This window comes from Mixophyes fleayi, chromosome 1 (genome assembly GCF_038048845.1).
Source record: "Mixophyes fleayi isolate aMixFle1 chromosome 1, aMixFle1.hap1, whole genome shotgun sequence".
NCBI classification, from domain to species: Eukaryota; Metazoa; Chordata; class Amphibia; order Anura; family Limnodynastidae; genus Mixophyes; species Mixophyes fleayi.
The window spans coordinates 66,483,597-66,504,153 of record NC_134402.1 but is presented as its reverse complement, the minus strand read 5'-3'; the positions used below and the strand labels follow the sequence as shown (position 1 = coordinate 66,504,153).

General features: G+C 41.3%; 1 protein-coding gene across 8 annotated transcripts in view; it reads left to right on the top strand.

Moving 5' to 3' along the window:
* Positions 1–20,557, top strand: part of CLOCK (clock circadian regulator) — a 62,314-nt gene that overhangs the window by 26,306 nt on the left and 15,451 nt on the right. For all 8 annotated transcript variants that reach the window (XM_075195850.1, XM_075195871.1, XM_075195861.1 and 5 more), the window contains 9 exons: positions 1,420–1,511; positions 3,538–3,627; positions 4,922–5,042; positions 7,564–7,677; positions 7,968–8,086; positions 8,663–8,745; positions 9,750–9,856; positions 11,098–11,245; positions 13,249–13,324. In XM_075195850.1, the coding sequence (XP_075051951.1) occupies positions 1,420–1,511; positions 3,538–3,627; positions 4,922–5,042; positions 7,564–7,677; positions 7,968–8,086; positions 8,663–8,745; positions 9,750–9,856; positions 11,098–11,245; positions 13,249–13,324 (950 nt within the window). The remainder of the gene's footprint in view (positions 1–1,419; positions 1,512–3,537; positions 3,628–4,921; positions 5,043–7,563; positions 7,678–7,967; positions 8,087–8,662; positions 8,746–9,749; positions 9,857–11,097; positions 11,246–13,248; positions 13,325–20,557) is intronic.

Genomic DNA, 20,557 nt, shown 5'->3' with positions numbered 1-20,557 from the left:
TCCTATCATTGTTAATGTGTGTAATGTATCTCGCACCGAAAACCCCTTATTGGCTTTACCGGTCATACTGGATGCTCGTGTTAAACATTAAGCACCAAAGTAATGGGAAGACCCCCTGCTGTATACCCTTTTATTTTATTTATTGCTTATTGGAAATATGTATAGTAAAAATATAACTCCTTTAGTTCACTCACATTCACATAACAGATGGATGTTTAAGGTGCTTAACCTCTTTGAGACCAGAGGTGGTTTATACCTTTATGACCAATTGTATATTGTTTCTTGGAGACATATAGGGGTTTTGGAAATATATTGAAATAGATGCTTTTTATTTTCTAACCATTAAATAATGAAAACCATAATTCCAGGCAAAAATCAAACCTTTTTTTCCAATAGTTTCTTCTACATATTTAGTGCAAGGAAATAATTCAGAAATGGATTTGTCTAGTTCTCCACAGTACAGAGATGCAGAATGTGTTCTTTTAATGAAGGTGGTGGTGGAGTTATAGGGACAGAAACAGTGAGATGTTTTATTTATTTTCTTTTTCACTGTTTTTTTATTTTTTTTATAGGAGTAACTAGTCTCCCATAGGTCTTCCCTTCTTTTATTACTTATAGATCTAATGCAAAATTAATCTGTTAGTAACTAGTGTTGCAGTTACTATTGGATCCATCTCCGCATGGATTTATTACTTTTGCCTTGCATGGGATAGCTGTCCAAGCAATGACACAGGCCTGCCGCCCTGGAGGAAACCTCTAATGATTTCACGTGGTGACATCACTGGGATTCCCTGTTATACACTATGATATCGCATCTTGTATAGATGTTGCGGCCAAGAACTGAACAAAACCGTTCCTGGCCCTGTTGTTCCTCGCACCTGGCGACTGTCATCTCCATTATGACATAAAAAACCGCTTTCTCTGGCATGGCGTCAGCAGATGAGATATTTTTAAATGTCATTTTGCATTGAGGTTACATCTTACTGGTCTGGGGAAGTAGGGGCATGACTGTTACCAAGCACTGTGGGGTCTGCAGTTTCCATATTCTGCTGCTCTGTAAGTCACCCATACACAGATCCCTCTATATGATAACTAAGCGGAGCCGCTTGGTAAATAGCGGATACATATGTGATTTTACCTTTTTTGTTTTTGCAAAAAAACCCAAAACAAAACCTTGATTTCTGCTGGTCTGTTTGTCCCTATGCAGCCAGTCGTCTGGCTTCTCCTATATGTGTGATAACTGTCTTGAAAATGTCATTAACGTTAAACTAGTGGATCACAAAATACACCTAATTGTGGCTTTCATTTATATAAACTAAATGTATAAAATGGTAATCAATCTTTGACAAACCCTTTAACCTATACAAGAGCCAAAATATCTTCAGGATTTCAGATTTATTCCCAATATCTTGCTTGCAGAAATTAGCGCGCAGTCTGACGCTAGCGAAATTCAACAAGACTGGAAGCCTGCGTTCCTCAGTAACGAGGAGTTTACACAGCTCATGCTGGAGGTAAGTGCCAACCTGTGACTTGTAGCTTTACCTGCTTACACAAGTGCTCCTGACAATGCCTTTGTAATGCTGTAGTAACACATCCATTTATAGCGTAGTGTAAGATATGAGAGCAGCACGCGCTATTGACATCTCTGATAACAAATACTTTTATATATGACTGAAATAGAAATCATAAAACATAACTAAATGTATGATTGTATTCAGCAATGTTAAGCTGTGCAAAACAGGAACAGAATAATATACCTATCATTAGATAATCTTAGACCTTTAGATGGCATTAAGTGTACTATATAGTTAATGTATGTATAGATGGAGGGACCATTATGAGCTGGACCGATATTCGGTGTATTGAATCACTAGGAGTTAGTGACACCACTGAGGCATGAAGCACCACTGTATTCTCAATCCCAACAAAACGTCCGCTTCCACTGTGTGTAGATGACGTCCACTTTGTTCCATAAGGACAGTGGTCAAGATATTTAAGGATGCAAGATAGGGGTGGGCTGGTATATGAGGGGAGCAGTGCCTAGTGCCTAATTAGTTATGGTAGTACAAGGTGCATAACCCCTTTAATGATCCTGCAAGTAACTAGACTGTGAATTCCTCTTTAAAAACCAGGTTGCATAGACTCAACCTGGCTAGCAAACAAAGTAACTGTTTTCAAACTATATTTTAAGGGGGGAATTCATGTCCCCGTGTTGTTCTAAAGAGCACAATAGTTGCTGCGCTTTAATATCATTAGAACGGTAATTTCAACGCTGAATTTTGCTCGTGGCTCCCTGAGCCGTGAGCAGAAATCTTTGTTGAAAATACCGCAACGGTAATAATGCGAACAACGCGGGGAATTGAATTACTCCCTAAATGTATTAAAATCCTCCCTGTGCAAACAAGAGGGCTTTGTATCATGCCTCCTTCAGCTGAGGAGAAGGCCAGTGACCGCCTGTATGTACTCCTATGGTTGCCACTGTATCCTGGACTTCTTATTCTGCAGAAACCAGGATTCATTAGATCAGACATAGTTTTTCTACTTCTCTGTCCAGAGTTTGTTTTCCTTTGCCCACTAACTGTAGCCCATCTTGCTCTACACTTTGTGTCCTCCTACTTCATCCCCTTTCGCTGGCTCTATGTATCTGACCTCAGGACTGCTATTGGACTGGATGCTATTTGTGTGGTGTTCTGACATGGCCATCTAACAGTGTTTCTGACACCAACCATCATGTTCAGTTCAGAGGCTCGATTTATCTTGTTGATGGTTCCATGTACAGACGTTATGCATGGCTGCTTTATCATTGTCTGCACATATGATACAGTCGGGTATAAAAGGGTGGGAAAGAAAAGGGAATTGTGTGTATTGGGGGGACCCTGGGATGCTAAGCTGTTTAACACTCAATACTTTATGAATGACCTTAAAATATAGGCAAAAACTGGTGAAGTTGAATTAAAAAGTATAGTGCTTTAGTGATGGGATTGTATCTATAAGTGAAGAAATGAAGTGATTAAAAATTGCAGAATAACCGCAATGGCTTATCATATTTATTCTACTGTTCAGTTATTTATTTGTTCAGCTACAATCGAAGCATTCAATTCCACAGGATAACCATATGTCAATGAATTCTTCAGCTTCTCCTACACTCATAAACAAAAAGTGTAGCATTTTATTTAACCTGTCATATTGCCATAAATGATTGTATTGAGTAGAGCCCTCTATAGGTATAATGTGATCACTGCAGATCCCTGTCGATTGTAATAAATCTACTGTGTCACGGAGGGAAAGCATCAAAGATAATCTCTATGCAGTGCCCTCTATAGGTGTCATAGCAGCTCACATGAACAAATAATTGACTGAAAAGTAGAATTAATAAATATGACGAGGTCAAACTCAAATGGAGACAATATCAATGTTTAAGTATTTCTGTTTGATCAAATAATTGAAGTGGTAATAGAGCCACACGCTTCTCTATTGAGTTCAAGCGTCAAATGAAGTTGGAAAAGTGATCTACAATAGTCATGTCTCTGATTTCAGGCCTTGGATGGATTTTTCCTGGCAGTTATGACAGATGGAAACATAATCTATGTGTCAGAGAGTGTTACACCTTTACTTGAACACTTACCTGTAAGTAAAAGCTGACCATTAATTTAATTATATTTTTTACATTTCTGCCTATTTATATAATTGCTTATTCAAGAAAGAGGTGGGAAATTAAATCTATCCATTTATAAATACACTGAAAAAACTTTTGGTAACAAATCCTTGATCTCAGTTAAATAAGTACATTAAATTCATTCCAATGTTATTGTTAAAACTTTTCATGGAACTTTAAATTACATTGCGCAAAATAGAGAGAGTATTGTTATAGAGGGCATTCTGGGGCTAGTGCAGGTTCAAACTATATGGCGACATTATATAACATGTAGCTGTAATTTCCATAAGAAAGTTGCTATGGTTCTCCTGGCTTTTCTTTGTCTGGAAAGGACAGTTTTGTACATTATATACCATGTTTAGATTCTAACGTCGCAGATTAGATTTCTTTCATGGAAACGCAGAAAAAAGAGGTCATATCCGCACTAGGAAAAATATCACTATGATCCCTGTGTGGATGCACTGATATGCAGTCCACATCTCAGAGTACATACATTTAGAGGGACTACTGAGTGGTGCTCCCCAACACTTAAAGGAATATGTAAAGAGAAAAAGAAAGATGTTTCTAAGGGGCACTCAGGATCTATAGATCAATAAACTTACTATATATAAAACATAAATTTTATTAGTATGTTTAAAATAATCCAAATGAGTACTCCTGCTCAACATATGAAAAAGCTTAGCGAAATATTAAAACCAAACAACATATACAGTGAATTAAAAATCGCAGTTCTACTGCAATGTCTCGGTGATCCTGTCCAAATTTAAATAGTACTGGTTTAATGCCATTGTCATATATATGTAGGGTTATAGGACTAATTGTCTCTATATTTTCTAGATTATAAGTAATCCCCTCAAGATTGTATCTAGATACAATAGAGACTTATTTGGATTATTTTAAATATACTAATAAAATGTATGTTTTATATATAATAAGTTTATTGTTCTATAGATCCTGAGTGCCCCTTAGAAACATTTCTTTCTTTTTCACTTTACTTTATAGATTTCTTTTGTGCCTGAGTCTCGCATTTATATGAACTATTCTAGAGTCCTAGTACATCAGGGGGTATTCTTTGTTCTTCTCAAACTAAGCGTTCCTTTAGTAACCTTTTAGGGATTAAAGTCCCACCTCAGAAAACAAGCAAGGCACATGAAGAATATTGGAGGCAAGTCCAGGATTTCATTGCAAAGATGTGTATATATCTATTTGTGTATAAATATATAATGTGTGTGTGTGTGTTAACTCTTTCTATATTTTCTCTTGCAGTCTGATCTTGTTGATCAGAGTATATTTAATTTTGTCCCCGAGGGGGAACATTCAGAGATATATAAAATTTTGTCTACGCGCATGTTGGAAAGTGGCTCTTTGGGTTCGGATTATCTGAAAAGTAAGTGGTTGTCTTGTAAATGCAATGTTCTAGTTGTGCACAGCTAAGATTATAATATATAGATAAGTGGATGCTACAGATTTCAATTCAACACTGCCCCCAGTGGCCAAATTAAAATGATACAATAATTCTTATTATGGAGCAATAAGTTATGAAACACAGTATCTCAGTCATTGTTTCTTTCAACATGTACAACTCTACTTTTAAAATATGTGCAATGTTCATTTAGTGCCAAATATCATAAGTAATGGAGACTTTAACATACATAGTTCTATGTATATTCTGAGTTTAATGGCTATTTTATGTGTATTAAACTAATAATGTTTAATATACTTCAAATGTATTCTCTTCCATTTATTGTATACTAAACTGTGTGTGTGTGTGTGTATATATGTGTATATATATATATATGTGTATATGTGTATATATATATATATATATATATATATATATATATATATATATATATATATATATATTTATATATTATATATATATACACACACTATATGCGCACACACACGCATGCATGGTCTGGGAGGTACTGGGAGCAAATTAATTTGCTTCCTGTCCTTCCAATCACCAACATATAAAGTGAATGTGAAAGCACGAAGCACAAATACATCTCTGGGAATTACCGCATGGATGAGGACCTTGCCCTCCAATAATATTATCGGGTCCAGTGTAACCTGGATCTAATAGCAACTTGCAGTTTTTTGTTTTTTTTTAAAACTTTTTATTTAAAGAGGAGACAACAGGAACCGTACAGACAACAATTTTGACAAGAAAGAACTTAATATTCAAGGTGCATCCTCTAAGTTTTATACTTTTATATCGGAGGGTAGGGTGAGAAGGGAAGGGAGGAGAGGGAGGGGGGGTAGAAAGGCACAAATATTATCAACAATATTGCTAATGAGTAAATAGGCACGCAAAATTGGAACATTGCTAGGAAAGGCTTAGACACATAGTTACAATGACTGCCCAAAAAACCAGAAACATACAGGCATTACTCACCAGCCGCGCACTATATCCAGCCTGGGGGGATCCAGAGGCGGCCCAAAAGCTATGTTCCATCTGCAGGAGGAGAAGCCGCATTGGATAAGCAGCTACGGCTTTCTATAAAGTACCACGGGGCCCACACCTTATCGAAGTTATATGATTTGTCATGGAGGTAGCACGTTATACTCTCCATGCTTGCGACATGTCTTATGTATGACCGTAACTCCTGCATAGTGGGAGCTCTAGGGTCTTTCCAGTGCTTTGCTATTAGGGATTTAGCGGCTGCCATAATATGGGAGATTAGCTTGTTAGAGGGCGCGCTCTCGTCAGGTATAGGGCGAGAGAGAAGGAATGACCAGGGATCCTTACTTATCTGTTGTTCTGATACAGAGTTTATGAGTGTAAGAACCATGTTCCAGAAAGGAACTATGCGAGGGCAGGTCCACCATATATGTAGCATCGTACCTCTCTGGCCACATTCCCGCCAGCAGCTCGGAGTGGCCGTAGGAAACATTCGAGACAACTTATCAGGAGTATAGTACCACCTATAGTACACTTTATAGGCAGTTTCCTTAATTAGTGTGGAGATCGAGCTCTTGGCAACTTGCAGTTTTATTTAAGGTTTTAAAAGTAAAATGAATAAAGGTAACAACTCTCCCCCACTAGTGCACCCATGACAATACAGTAAATTATGATTTTTGTTACGACACTTGTGCATTCTGCTTGAGGGTCACCCACTCTTACAAAAATACATAAAGATCCCTTATGTAATGCCCTTAATATACAAATATATTATTGCTAGCAGCTTTACAGAATGTTTATTCCACTTAGGTACTCTATGAAACTGAAACGTTATTGTTGACCTTTGTCCTGGTTATGAAGAGGCAGAAACCCTTTAGCCATCAATTGGTTAAAGGACCATTAACCCTAAAATGCACATTATATTGTATTGTAGTCAGCAACATTCGTTAATCTATATGTAAAGGTATCGGGATATTATAAGATCTTAATAGTATTATAGAGTCCGTTTTTATTTTAATCATTGGGAAAAATATTTTTGTATATATGGAAGATTTCCTGCACCGCTGGGGGTGCTATGGTTACACTTTTTGTTCTTAACTGACTGATAAAAGAACCGGATCTTGCACTTCCAGTTCTGACCAGGTTGGGAACCTTTACATAAATATTTGTGGATGTTGTCAGTAGCTCTAGTTATATAAGGTAACTTGTTTTTTTGGGGGGGTTTAATGACCCTTTAAAAATGTAATTGTTACCAAACCTGTCCATTCTCCATTGGACATTTTCCCCAATTTCTATATCCCATAAAACCGTCACACGTTGTGTAATGTACATTGTCTTTCACTTGCTGGTATAAAACACATGTAGTGTTATTAGGGAACCTCTCCATCTGTTCTCTAGTGACTTTACACATGTTCTGTACACCTGTCACGGATTAGAAAGATCATAAAATATTATATGAGTTTATGGTGTGATAATTATGTATTTTAAATGTTTGTTTCAGCAAAAAATGAACTTGAATTCTGTTGCCACATGTTGCGGGGTATTGTAGACACGAAAGAATCTGCTACATATGAATTTGTAAAATGCATTGGAAATTTCAAGTCCTTAAATAATGGTAAGTTATACAGTGGATGGATTGTGGTCAGCACTGTCTATACACCGTATATGTGTTGGTGTGCCAGTCACTCACAAGTTGTGTGTTGCTTTTGTTGGCGCTGTGTTCTTATATTGAATATAGTTTCCTCTCCTGGTGTATGTATTTTCACTCCATCCATGTTGTCAAACCCTAGTCAATAAATGTATGGTAGAGTCTGCAGAGCGATCACCAAATATTCAAATGGAAACCTGCCCAGGCTTCTGTGATAGAACCATGTTCTCCTATAATTCTTTATTCTTATATTTCAGTGTCCAGTTCTACACACAATGGCTTTGATGGTGCGTTACAGAGGTCTCTCCGGCCAACATATGAAGAGAGAGTCTGCTTTGTAGCTACTGTAAGATTAGCTACGCCTCAGTTCATTAAGGTATGGCTCGTTTACTATTTGAATCTCCAGTTTGGAATACTGAACCCTCCAAAACTTTCCATGAATTGTTGGCTTCAGATAGTATCATGACTTCTTTTCTCTCTGCTGCTGTGCACGTTTTAAGCCAGCAGATGTGGTGTTGATGGCCCAGCAGAATGGGAAGTTTATGAGAAGGTCCATTAACACCACTGCTGTAAGTTTGAACGAAGATGATCTTGGTTGCTGAGAGCAGAGCAGGGCTGGACTTTCCCTGGTGGGGAGGGTAATGAAATTGTGGCAACGCTGCTCTCTTAGGTAGAACTCTGCATACCATAGCTTGGTGATCTCCACTCAACACTAAGTTTTAAGTTCTTTAAAATGTATATATGTTACATTTGCAAATGTCTCATACAGCAGTAACTACTTTGTTTTAGCAATAGTATCTTGTTGATTAATTGTAATTCAGTAGCTTTATTTGTGCAAAGTTTTCCTGCTACCATCCTATTGCCCAATACTTGCTGTACCCACGTGTCTCTTGTTTTTTTTTTTTTGTTTTTTTAATATGAATACAGTTACGAAGTTTAATTTTCCCACCAGGAAATGTGCACTGTAGAGGAACCTAATGAGGAGTTTACATCAAGACACAGCTTGGAATGGAAGTTCCTCTTCTTAGACCACAGGTTGTTTTATATATTAATAAGCTTGTTACTGCCATCAGTGTGACTATGTTTATGTAGTGGTGGTCCTGGCTATTCATCTCATGATCTCTATATTTGGTGCCATTTGCAAGAACTGGGTGTACGCTGCCAATTTTGTTCCCTGTTAAATTGGCCTTTCTTATTTTGTTCTGTTTAGGCGTCTGTGTATGTAAGTCTTTATTATGCATTATTATCCTTGTGATGGGGGTGTATGGCCAAACCATTCATTGTGAATGGTAAATGTAATCTACACTTGGGGGCTTATTCAATGAAATGGTGCATATAGTACTCATGCTGTAATCAGTAACACCTTATGCAATATAATTTTTTATATATCTGATTACAAAAGACTGCTAAAAGCTGATTGGTTCCTACAGCGGGTCACAGCACATCATAAATAAGGTTCTCTGTGTGCACATTTAATTGTTGTATTGTTGCAAAAAATAGCTATTAAGGTTCTGATAAGCACAACACAGATTGTGGGAAGTACAAACTGGTCAGGAAATACTCATTTTAAATGTGTCTTCACAGGCTCCATCTACAAGTGTGACCAGTGTTCACCCCAGAAAAATTTGCCAGCCAGGTGGCATTAAGAAGTAACCTGGTGGGGGCAGTGTAATACTTTGCAATAATAATGAGAAATGTTGGAGGTTATTGCCCACACCTGCCTGGACTGGTCAGACTGGTGGTCAGTGGTGTAACACACACTGCTGGCTGTAGTGCTCACTTAGTGCCTGTTATAATAGAATAAAACAGTGTTTCTCCTAATATAATAGGACTCTGATGGGCTCCAAGAGCCGGTGGGAAGTAAAACCAGCCGGGTGCAGCACCTGGGGAATGGGTGCTGGGGAGAACACTGGTGACTTTATTCAATATTCATTTTGATTGTTTATTACGTCTTCAGTTGTAACATATAAGGAAAAACACTCCTAGATATGATACACTAAATAACTTGTGCTGATATCTTATTTTTACTCTCTGTTTAGGGCTCCTCCAATTATAGGATATTTACCTTTTGAAGTGCTGGGGACTTCCGGCTATGATTATTATCATGTGGACGACCTGGAGAATCTGGCAAAATGCCATGAACATTGTAGGTGGTTTCTTACAGCAGTAGTAGATTCTATACTGAATAATTTCAATTATACTTATTCAAATCTTACACAGCTGCCTCATGTAATAAGTAAGACCATTTTTTATTTTTTTGTGTTAAAATATACTTCACCTAAAACTGATTTATCTGACAAATCTCCATCCTGCGCCCACCACCAACTAACAAAGCTGTATCGGCCCCATGCCAGAGACCCCCGCCATTTGGGACAGCACTCTCCCATTGGTGCTGGGATTTCAACAATTAACTGTTTAAATTTGTTTTTTTGATCAGCAATATGTGATTAGAAGCTCTCCTAGCACCTCCATCTTCTCTTCCTCAGCAGAAGAGAAGATGCTTAGGAGTGCCAGGGGATGAGTATATATTTAGGTGTATCTCCAAAAACTGCCTTACACGCCCATGTGACAAGTGAGTGTCCTGCCCTATCTGAGTAGTTTGATTATTTCATGTGTGCGAGCTCAGGGAGGACAGAATCCTCCCCTGGAGCAGAAGGGATAGAATGCTGTAACTATCAGAGAATGCTCTGATGCATTCAGACCCTCATATACAGCTTTTACGTCTATGTAGATTATGACTTCCATCAGTTCCTTTGTTTAGGTGTCTGATTAAGGTGTGATTCTACTTGCATATGTTTTTGTTATTCTCAACAAAAAAAGACAGGTTTGACAGAAATTCTCAATTTCCCAAGTATCATTCCTGAGTTTGCTCCATGATTATGTTTGTTGGGACTAAATGTCGCCTTGGTCATCTGAAGTTATTTAATAGTTTGCTTCTGTTCTATGCTAGATGGGACATAGTTAATTGGAAATCTAGTAAATCACCTTCATTGTCCTTCTGGAAAGACATTATTAATTCTGAGTGTGGGGTCTATGTATAACTCACTTGTCCCTGTAGGTTTAGTGGAGGGTGTTGGAGTTAGAATTCTGACAATGCTTTTATGTACACAATAATTACTTCAATGCCCTGAGAGGTAAGAGCGTTGAGGTTTGTTTTCTTTTTTTATTGAATGTATTAAAAATTGAAAAATAGATTCTTTAAAAAAATAAAGAAAAAGCTTTTAGCTGGAGTTATAGTTTACAAAAGTCCAATAAATGTCTAAACCAAATATATAAATACAATTGTGAATTTTGTGAGTAAAGACTACTCTATATCAAGCTGATTGTGAAGCAGCGTTAAGCTGTCAGAACACTGACCTTTTATTGCAATGTTTCTTTTCGTTTTAGTAATGCAGTATGGAAAAGGCAAGTCCTGTTACTATAGGTTCCTAACCAAGGGCCAGCAGTGGATATGGTTGCAGACTCGCTACTATATTACCTATCATCAGTGGAATTCCAGGCCAGAGTTCATTGTCTGTACACACACTGTAGTAAGGTAACGTCAGTAATGAATTTCACTGTCCGTGTCTAGATCTATGTGTGTAGTTAAGAAGCATATTTGATTTATATATTGCTCATACGTAGAATATTGCTATAGTGCATCAGAATGTATTGCTAGATGGATAAAATGTTTTCATTCTGTCATTGTAGCACCACTACAGGAAGTTCACATGGGGTTGCTAGTGTCCGTTTTGTTGCACAAGTGAGAGCAGCATGAGTTTTGCTTCTGACTCCTTATGAATTAAGACGTATAAATCACCCAGCACATGATGATTGGCTGTTTGGAGCATATGCCGTGTGTCCACTCACCCATAGCATCAAAATGAAACAGATCTGTTGCCATTGTCTGCAGTTATCCATCTATTATATTGTATTAAAAGAGATGAGCCTGCCACATATCACAAAGCCAGCATGTTTGCTGTTTAGTAGTACACCTAAGCCATATCCTGGTATAGGCACACGTGACTTTCTACAGACGTAGAGAAGGCGTCCGTTATATTGATAGATTATATTGCCGTACTATTGGTGTAGGAGAAACGTGAGCCGTACCGTCTTAAATGTGTTCTGTGGCTAAAGAAGACCTACACTAAAAATACTTTTGTTGTACATGTTCATAGATTGTAAGCTTGTGAGCAGTGTTCTCTTACCTCTCTCTCTGTATGTATTACCCAGTGTTGTTTTATTACTGTTTGTTCCCAATTGTAAAGCGCTACGGAATCTGCTGGCGCTATATAAATTGATGATGATGTCAGAAATCATTTTAGTACAAAAACTGTTTATATTGGTTGTGTTTGTCCGTCACGTAGTATTGGTGAAGAGGGTTAGGAGGACCTCCTTATGGTCTGCATGAGGAATGCTGACACACAGACGGAATGTTGGTGGTTTTTGCTTTGTGCACTTGTGTGTGAAGTTTGGCTGTGGTGTCTGTCCACGCGCAAGTTTTATGTTACTTGTTACATTATGATCAAACTCAGTGCATCTTATCTGATGCACTATTTACCAACCCACAGAAATCAATCACTTAACTACTTTAGGACACTTTCACCCTCCATCTTCTCCTCACAGGAAAACATGTACATGAGCTTTACAGGCCAGGAACGAATCATTATGTCTTATGGCTGTTGTTTTAATTGGGGCTTTTTACTGCCTCTTCCTTGCTGCTTTCCTATGGCCCATGAGCTATTACAGGCTTTTCGGTTGCATTTTATCCATTCTTAGGGGCATATTCAATTAGCTTTTGGATTCGCGGTAACGCGCATTACCGCGAAAAGTGCGCGTTCTTGCGGGTATTACGGTACCGCATTAACGTGGATTTTCGTTTGCAGCCCACCGTGTATTACGTTTCGCGGCTGTTCCGGCGCGTTGCCGCGAATCCAAAAGCTAATTGAATATGCCCCCTAAAATGCCATTACATTTATTTATCTTTTACGCAATCATAAAAATTTTAAAGATTCGAACTGCCTTTAGCAAGTTTGTTTTCTTACATTGATAAGTAGATCAAATACACATTGGTGGTCATGCAGCGATATGTGGAAAAACGAAAAATGTAATGTTCGTGAAAGGGATCAAGAGAATACATTTTACACTATATAGTGTATATACCAGCCTATGTCCTATACCTTATCTTTAGTTTGGCTCAACTGGGAGTGTAATATATAAATTGTATGAATGTAATGTCACTAAGGAGTTCTGTGACAATATAATCACACAAGGCTGTAGGCTTGTTTTATACAGATCACAGAAATTCAAGGTGACTTCTAGTGTAAATATAATTCACAGAAGTTTCATTATTTGTTGTGAGACACAAGTTGTCCTTATGAACACTTAAGTGATGACATCAGAACTCTTTTTATGCAAATATTACTTACAGAAGTTTATACATATTTTAATATCACTTGTGTATTACAACACAATTGTGTTTGGGTTTGGATCTGTGGTTTACCGTTAACACGGACTCAGAGTAATGTGTTCTGGTTAAACGTTTTCTTTATTTTGCAGCTATGCTGAGGTCGGTGCAGAGAGAAGGCGAGAACTTGGTATTGAAGATTCCTCACCAGCAATCATCTCCGATAAAGTGAGTCCTTGCCACTGACCTTGTTTGATGTTTAAAATAACGTCTGGTCCTGATTCATAATACAATTTGATTGAGGTCTTGCTAAATATGTAAATATGAAAAATATTGGGGTGCCTTTATTTACAATAAAATAAACTGAAAGAATCTGCCTTAATGGACTGTAGGTTAGATACACTCTCTAGTAGAGTGCCTCTTACTTGCACCTTCTCCCGCACAATTTAGGCTTGCAGGGGGCTGAGTGTATGCAGTTCTTAGTCATCGCCCATCCTCCATCACAGCGCCATCTTGCCGCGGTTTGTGCAGAGTTGCACAGAAAGCTGTCTGCATTATTCTATTTAAATCTGATGACTTTAGGTGTATGGTGCATCTGTGGGAGCTAGGTGAAGACAGAGGACTGCATGCACCTGGTTTCCTGCATGTGGTAATAGTGACAAAAAAGGTACATGTTCTTTATATCGTACCTAACCAACAGGTACATAGGGTCGGTACTGTGAAGTCCTATATAAGTGTACTTTTCTTTAAAGTCAAACTCTCATTAAAGTATATGCTGGTAAAGCTGTTAACATCATATAGTTGCATAAAGATGTGCCAGTACATTACTTTTTTTTTAACTGAAGATTATTAACTAGAGATGAGCGGGCTCGGATTCCGCTAATCCGAGCCCACCCGAACAGTGCGGATCCGAACGGGATCCGAGCACTGTTCAGATATTTCCGGCGGGCAAAAAAATGAAAACGAGGCTCTGTCGTCCAAGTCTCGCGTCGAATCTCGCGAGGGGTTGGAGGGAGTGCCCAGAACAATTCCATCTTGTACCTCTTTTTTTGGCATTATGTGCTCAAGCTACCTCGGTGCAACTTTTTGACCTAAAAACAATATTGTGAGGTGTTCAGAATAGACTGGAAATTAGTGGAAATGATTGTTATTGAATGTTATTGAGGTTAATAATAGCGTAGGCATGAAAAAAACCCCCACAAAACTGGTTTTTAGCACTTTTTATGTTTTTTTCAAAATAAATCCGAATCCAAAACCTTTCGTCAGGTGTTTTGCGAAACAAATCTGAACCCAAAACCTCAAGCAAATCCAAATACAAAACACGAGACACCAAAAGTGGCTGGTGCACATCCCTATTATTAACCTGTAATCTTTGTAGAAGAAATACTATGTTACTAACTTGCAGTTTATTAGTTTACTAACTTCTCTAGGGTTCCGCAGGATATTGCTCTGTCACTTTAACATATTTATTTGAATATTCCTTAAACAATACAGGAGTGGTCAGAAAACTGGAATTATTTTGACTTTCTAATTATGAATTCTTAAAGGAATGCAAATAATGTCTTACAAAAACTATTGCCAATCATTTTCCAATTACCTCCATTCCTGCCCATGTATATGTAAACTTCTAAATATTGTCCTAATGAAATGTATTTAAAATGGTGTGTTTTCTGTGGGATGTAACGTGCCTGTGCATTTCGTATTTCCTGTTCTGCATAGCTGGATGTTAAATTGTTTACTGAAAATAGTAATTGTATAATAACCTATAATTTATATTGCACAGGAAACATTTCTCTTGTTTTGTATTCAGAAGCCTTGTAGCAATCTGACTTAACACAGGGAATTAGCTTGCAAAGCTCAGTAACAATTATGTGCCTCCAGCCTTCAAAAGGGTCGCACATAGTTAGGATGGAGAGCACACTGCACTTCCTTCTCTGCGTGTGCGCGTGACCTCCTTGCAGTGTGCAGAGGTCACGTGACACGGAAGTTGGATGCCCCCCGTTGTCTCATTCTCTGCTATTTGCAAAAGGACCTGTCTGCTGAGGTGGAGACCATCAAACTGCAAGGGTTACTCATAAACGTGTTACACTTTTAACATATTCTTATGCTAGAGTGTAATTCTATCGTTTACACCTCTGCAGTTGGGATCACAGACAATGAGTCCATCGCTTGAAGGTAGGACACTGGACAAAAACAGACTTCTCCTCCCGTCTATCACTCTGCTCCCTTGCGCCTTTCCCCCTTTTTCTCTTTCATTCTATCTGGGGGACACTGCTACCATGGGTTGTATGAGGGGAGCGTGGAGTTGGCACTTAACTAGTTAACTTTGTTAAATGTTTCACTGCTGACAGACCTCTCCCCTCTACAACTCCCTGTAGCTCCTCGGTTTAGAGTAAGTGCCCAAGTGAGTTGAGCTTACCTTTTTTACTAGGTTAGTTTTTTCTTTATTTTATACTTTTATTTCTTTTTAAAATAGTTTTTTTCTTCTCTTATTGCAGGTGTGTGCTCTAGAGAGAGAGTGTGCACTCCTCACAAAAAGACCGCTGTAGTGCGGCTACATTAATAGAACAGAAGGTTCTCACTGACCGCATCAGCAGTGTTTTAGTGCTGACAGGGGCTTGAGAAGCCGCTGTCACACTAACAGCTTCCCGCTGTTAGCGCTGCCATCACTGGTAGAGAGAGCCGGTAATCAGAGAGATGGGGCCATCTTGTTGGGAGATACCAAGTTCTCCCCTCAGAGAAAGGAGGGGGGGGAATCTTGAAATAGGTGCATAAAGTCATCAGGAGATGAACGTAAATTCAGGAAATCGCTGTGGGTTGTCTAAAAGAATCGACAGCAGTGGCTTCTGCTATCTGCAGGAGCAGGAAAGCTCGGGGTGCAGAACTAATGGTTTTAGAGCTCCCCCATCTGAGCTTGGATTTTTGGATTCTCCCAGATGCGCGCCAAAAGATTGCCCAGGAAGACAGCAGACTCTCTCTCTTCAGCCTAAAACTGGAGATGCTGCTAACAAACTCCTCTCCTGCATACTTGTCTTCAGCTAGAAGTACCAAAAATATTACTTTACTTCTATACTCATTGCTAGCAGATAGGGGTATATTAGTAGCTGGGATGCAAGTAGCATAATTATAGTATTCTACCTGAAACCCTTTTTTCACATAGGTTTATTACAAGATATTGCTTTTGGCTGTCATAGTTTAGTTAGTATTCTTGTACTTATATCAAGCTTGTATCTTGTGTGACTGTCTATATTGGCTATTATTGTGACACTTCCCCCATTCTGAATATGTCTAAGAAGGGGAAAGGCACCACGTGCAAAATATTTCACTTGTTCAAAGTGTAAAGTTAAGTTACCAATTGGACAATATTACCCGGGAGCGCTTTATATTGACTGTGACGTGGAGGCACAGGCCCAGATTAATGTACTACCACCACCGGATACCGGAGCAACCGGAGTGGGCATCTTCTCTGGCGTAATCGGTTGCCACACTGGTACATCTGCTTACTAAGCCTGCAAAGTTATCAGCAGCTACGGCTATTCTCCTCTCCACTTCAGGAGAAATTGTCCCTCCCAGGACTTTCACGGTACCAGTGACCACCAAGACAGCAGAATTGGCACCACCCTTGGGAGAACCGGCTCGGTCCTCATCCCTGGTCAGAGGCCTAGATCGGTTAAACCATTTCTTGGACTCACCAGGACCTATACTGTCTAGAAATAAACATCTTCGATCCGCTAATCCTCTCCTATCCCTTTCGGATTCTGAGAGATCATCAGAAGAAGAGCGGGAGCCCTTCCCTGACTCTGCGCAGGTCGCTGACTTGGAACAATCCCCTAGCTATTGGGGCATTGACAACCTGGTTTTGGCAGTGCATCAAGCCCTGGACCTCATCGATTTGAACAAACCAAAATCTTCGATCAGGGTCTTTCTTTTTTTTTAAAAAAAATAAAATTAGAAGATGCGCTGTTTTCCACCGTCTATGGAGCGAACGGAAATTGCGCAATTGGCCTGGAAACAACCGGATCGAAAGTTTACTATTCCACGAAGATTCCTGGCCCTGTACCCAATACAGGAAGAGGATATGGCCCATTGTGAACAGATCTCAAAGTCGATACTCCGGTTGCCCACTTAGGGCGCCACACTACACTTTTGGTGCCAGGAACATCTGCCCTGCAGGACGCTACTGACCAAAAAGTAGAGGGATTCTTAAAATCCATTTACGTAGCGTCAGGCACCTCCTTCAGGCCCATGTTTTCTTCTGCGTGGGTTGCAAAAGCTATGGAAGCATGGGCTGACCAGTTGGTGGAAGGATTGCAAGACTCAGACTTGCTCTCCCTTGCCCTGCACCTAAAGGAGGCATCAGGATACCTATACGAAGCTGCCCATAACACAGCCTCCATTTCTTCCTTTATATCTGCATCGGCTGTGGCAGCCAGAAGGACCCTATGGCTGAGGTCCTGGGACGCAGATACAAAATCTAAGAAATCTCTAGAAACATTGTCTTATGCAGGCGCAGTGTTATTTTGTCCTGAATTGGACAATATTATTTGCCAGGCCACTGGCAGCAAAAGTTCTTTTTTTCCAGTAATTGCACCAAATCCAAAAACAACTAGATTTGGTTCATTTAGGCAGCCCTTTCGGGGTGGCTTCTCCGCCAAAGGCCAGGCGAATAGAAGTAGACCAGCAGGTATTAGGGGATACTCTGACAGTGGTAGGTCCTCCTACTCCATGAGGTGCCCTTCACCTAAGCTTACAGAAAAAACGTCAGCCTGACTGTCATCCACCCCTCCTCTCTTCAGCTGGAGTGGGGGGAAGATTGTGTCTGTTTAAGGAACAATGGACAGCATCCTCAGAAGACCTCTGGATTCACGGTTCATGACGAAGGGGTACAGGATATACCGGTCAGGTCCAACCCCACATTGGTTCTTTGTAACCGCCCTGCCCAGCGACCCAGAAAGGAGACAGACGATGCGGCTCTGTGTCGTCTTTCTTCTTTCTGCTGGAGTCACCTGCCTGGTTTCAGCCATCCAGAAAGGACAGGGTTTTTACTCAAACCTCTTCCGGGTCCCGAAGCCAGCAGTGGTAGTCAGCATATCGATGCTGACAACACCTCCCCCGACATCTTCAGTCCGGATGGCTGTTTCCCTACGAGGATCCATGACAACTGTTCTGTAAACCAACTTCAACCAATCGATGAGGGAAGACGCCGGCGTGACTTGACGTCAGTGACAGTCGTCGTGGATCCTCGTCTGGACTGAAGATGTCTGGGTAAGTGTTGTTGGTGTAGTCAGCACCGTTATGACGTACCCCACCCGAAGTAGGATGGTTCATTCCGACCCATTCTAAATTTAAAAATGTTGAACCTACACCTGCGGGTGGACAAGTTGTGAAGGGAATCCCTTAGGGCAGTGGTTCCCAAACTTTTGCAGTTCACGGCACCCTTAGTCTCCAAATTTTTTCAAGGCACCCCTCCAAAATAATTACTGAGCAGTCCTGTTTTAGAAGTAGTTGGGTCCAAAAATTGTAATAAGTATTTAGGTCACGACAAAAATACTTATTTAGTTGTATGCTAAAATGCCCCTCTGCATCCAGAGACACTGCCCCCTCTGCATCCAGAGGCACTCTGCCCCCTCTGCATCCAGAGGCACTCTGCCCCCTCTGCATCCAGAGGCACTCTGCCCCCTCTGCATCCAGAGGCACTCTGCCCCCTCTGCATCCAGAGGCACTCTGCCCCCTCTGCATCCAGAGGCACTCTGCCCCCTCTGCATCCAGAGGCACTCTGCCCCCTCTGCATCCCTCTGGCACGCTGCCCCCCTCCTCTGCAGCCCTCTGGCACGCTGCCCCCCTCCTCTGCAGCCCTCTGGCACGCTGCCCCCCTCCTCTGCAGCCCTCTGGCACGCTGCCCCCCTCCTCTGCAGCCCTCTGGCACGCTGTCCCCCTCCTCTGCAGCCCTCTGGCATGCTGTCCCCCTCCTCTGCAGCCCTCTGGCACGCTGTCCCCCTCCTCTGCAGCCCTCTGGCACGCTGTCCCCCTCCTCTGCAGCCCTCTGGCACGCTGTCCCCCTCCTCTGCAGCCCTCTGGCACGCTGTCCCCCTCCTCTGCAGCCCTCTGGCACGCTGTCCCCCTCCTCTGCAGCCCTCTGTCACGCTGTCCCCCTCCTCTGCCGCCCTCTGTCACGCTGTCCCCCTCCTCTGCCGCCCTCTGTCACGCTGCCCCCCTCCGCTGCCACCATCCTTTTCACTCTGCCCCATGCCAGACATAAAAAAAAGAGAAGACAGTAACTTACCAATCAGTGCGGCGCCGGGACCCAGCAGCCTCCTCTCTCCCGCAGCTGTCACTGAATATAGACGTCAGTGACAAGCTGCTGCGGGAGAGAGGAAGCTGCTGGGTCCCGGCGCCGCGCTGATTGGTAAGTTTCTGGCTGGCGGCACCCCAGTGACAGCGCCGCGGCACCCCTGGGAGCCGCGGCGCACACTTTGGGAACCGCCGCCTTAGAGTAATAAATGGATTGGAAGCAGACAATTTTTTTTAGAGTCGATAGATATCGAAGACGCCTACCTTCACATCCCTGTTTTGGAGGGACATCAGTCCCTTCTCAGATATACGGTGGGATTGGCGCACTACCAATTCCAAGCCCTACCCTTCGGCCTCTCCACAGCACCAAGGGTGTTCACAAAAATCATGTCGGTAATGGCTGCTTGTCTTTGATCCAGAGGGGTAAAAATAATACCATACCTGGACGACCTCCTTATCAAGGCCACATCAGCTCATCTGTTACAACAGCACCCGACCCGTACCATCAAGCCTGTCGCAGACCATCCATCTACCTATGCATGCAACTCTTAGGGAAAGTGGTGTCGACCTTCGAAACAATTTCTTACGGTCGATTCCATCCCCACTGCTTCCAGTTGGACCTTCTAACAAAGAGGTCAGGATCCCATCTACATTTGGAACGCCAACTGATCGCTTGTTATCCGAAGCAAGGGTGTCCCTTTCAGTGGTAGTTGGTCCAGGAACACCTGGTGGTAGGCAGGTCCTTTTCCCCGTGGTCCTGGATCATAGTTACCACAGACGCCTGCAATTGTGGGGGCCGTAGCCTTTCACTTACGACTTAAGGGTCTTTGATCGATTCAGGAGTCTTCTATATCAATCAACATTCTGGAATTGAAGCCCATGCTAATGGCCCTTCAGGGCGTCCAGACCATCCTTCAGGGATCCCCAGTTGGATTACAGTCCAGCAATACCACGGCAGTGACATATGTAAACAGACAAAGTGAACCCAGAAGTGCAGGAGCAATTGCAGTAGCAATGCAGATATTGACCTGGACAGACCTCCACGTTCCCTCAATCTGCAGTGTTCATCCCAGGCATCCAGAACTGGGAGGCAGACTGTCTGAGCCGACATGCTGTAATGTCGAGGGAATGGTCGCTCAATCCAGAGGTCTTCCAGTCGCTGGTCCTAAG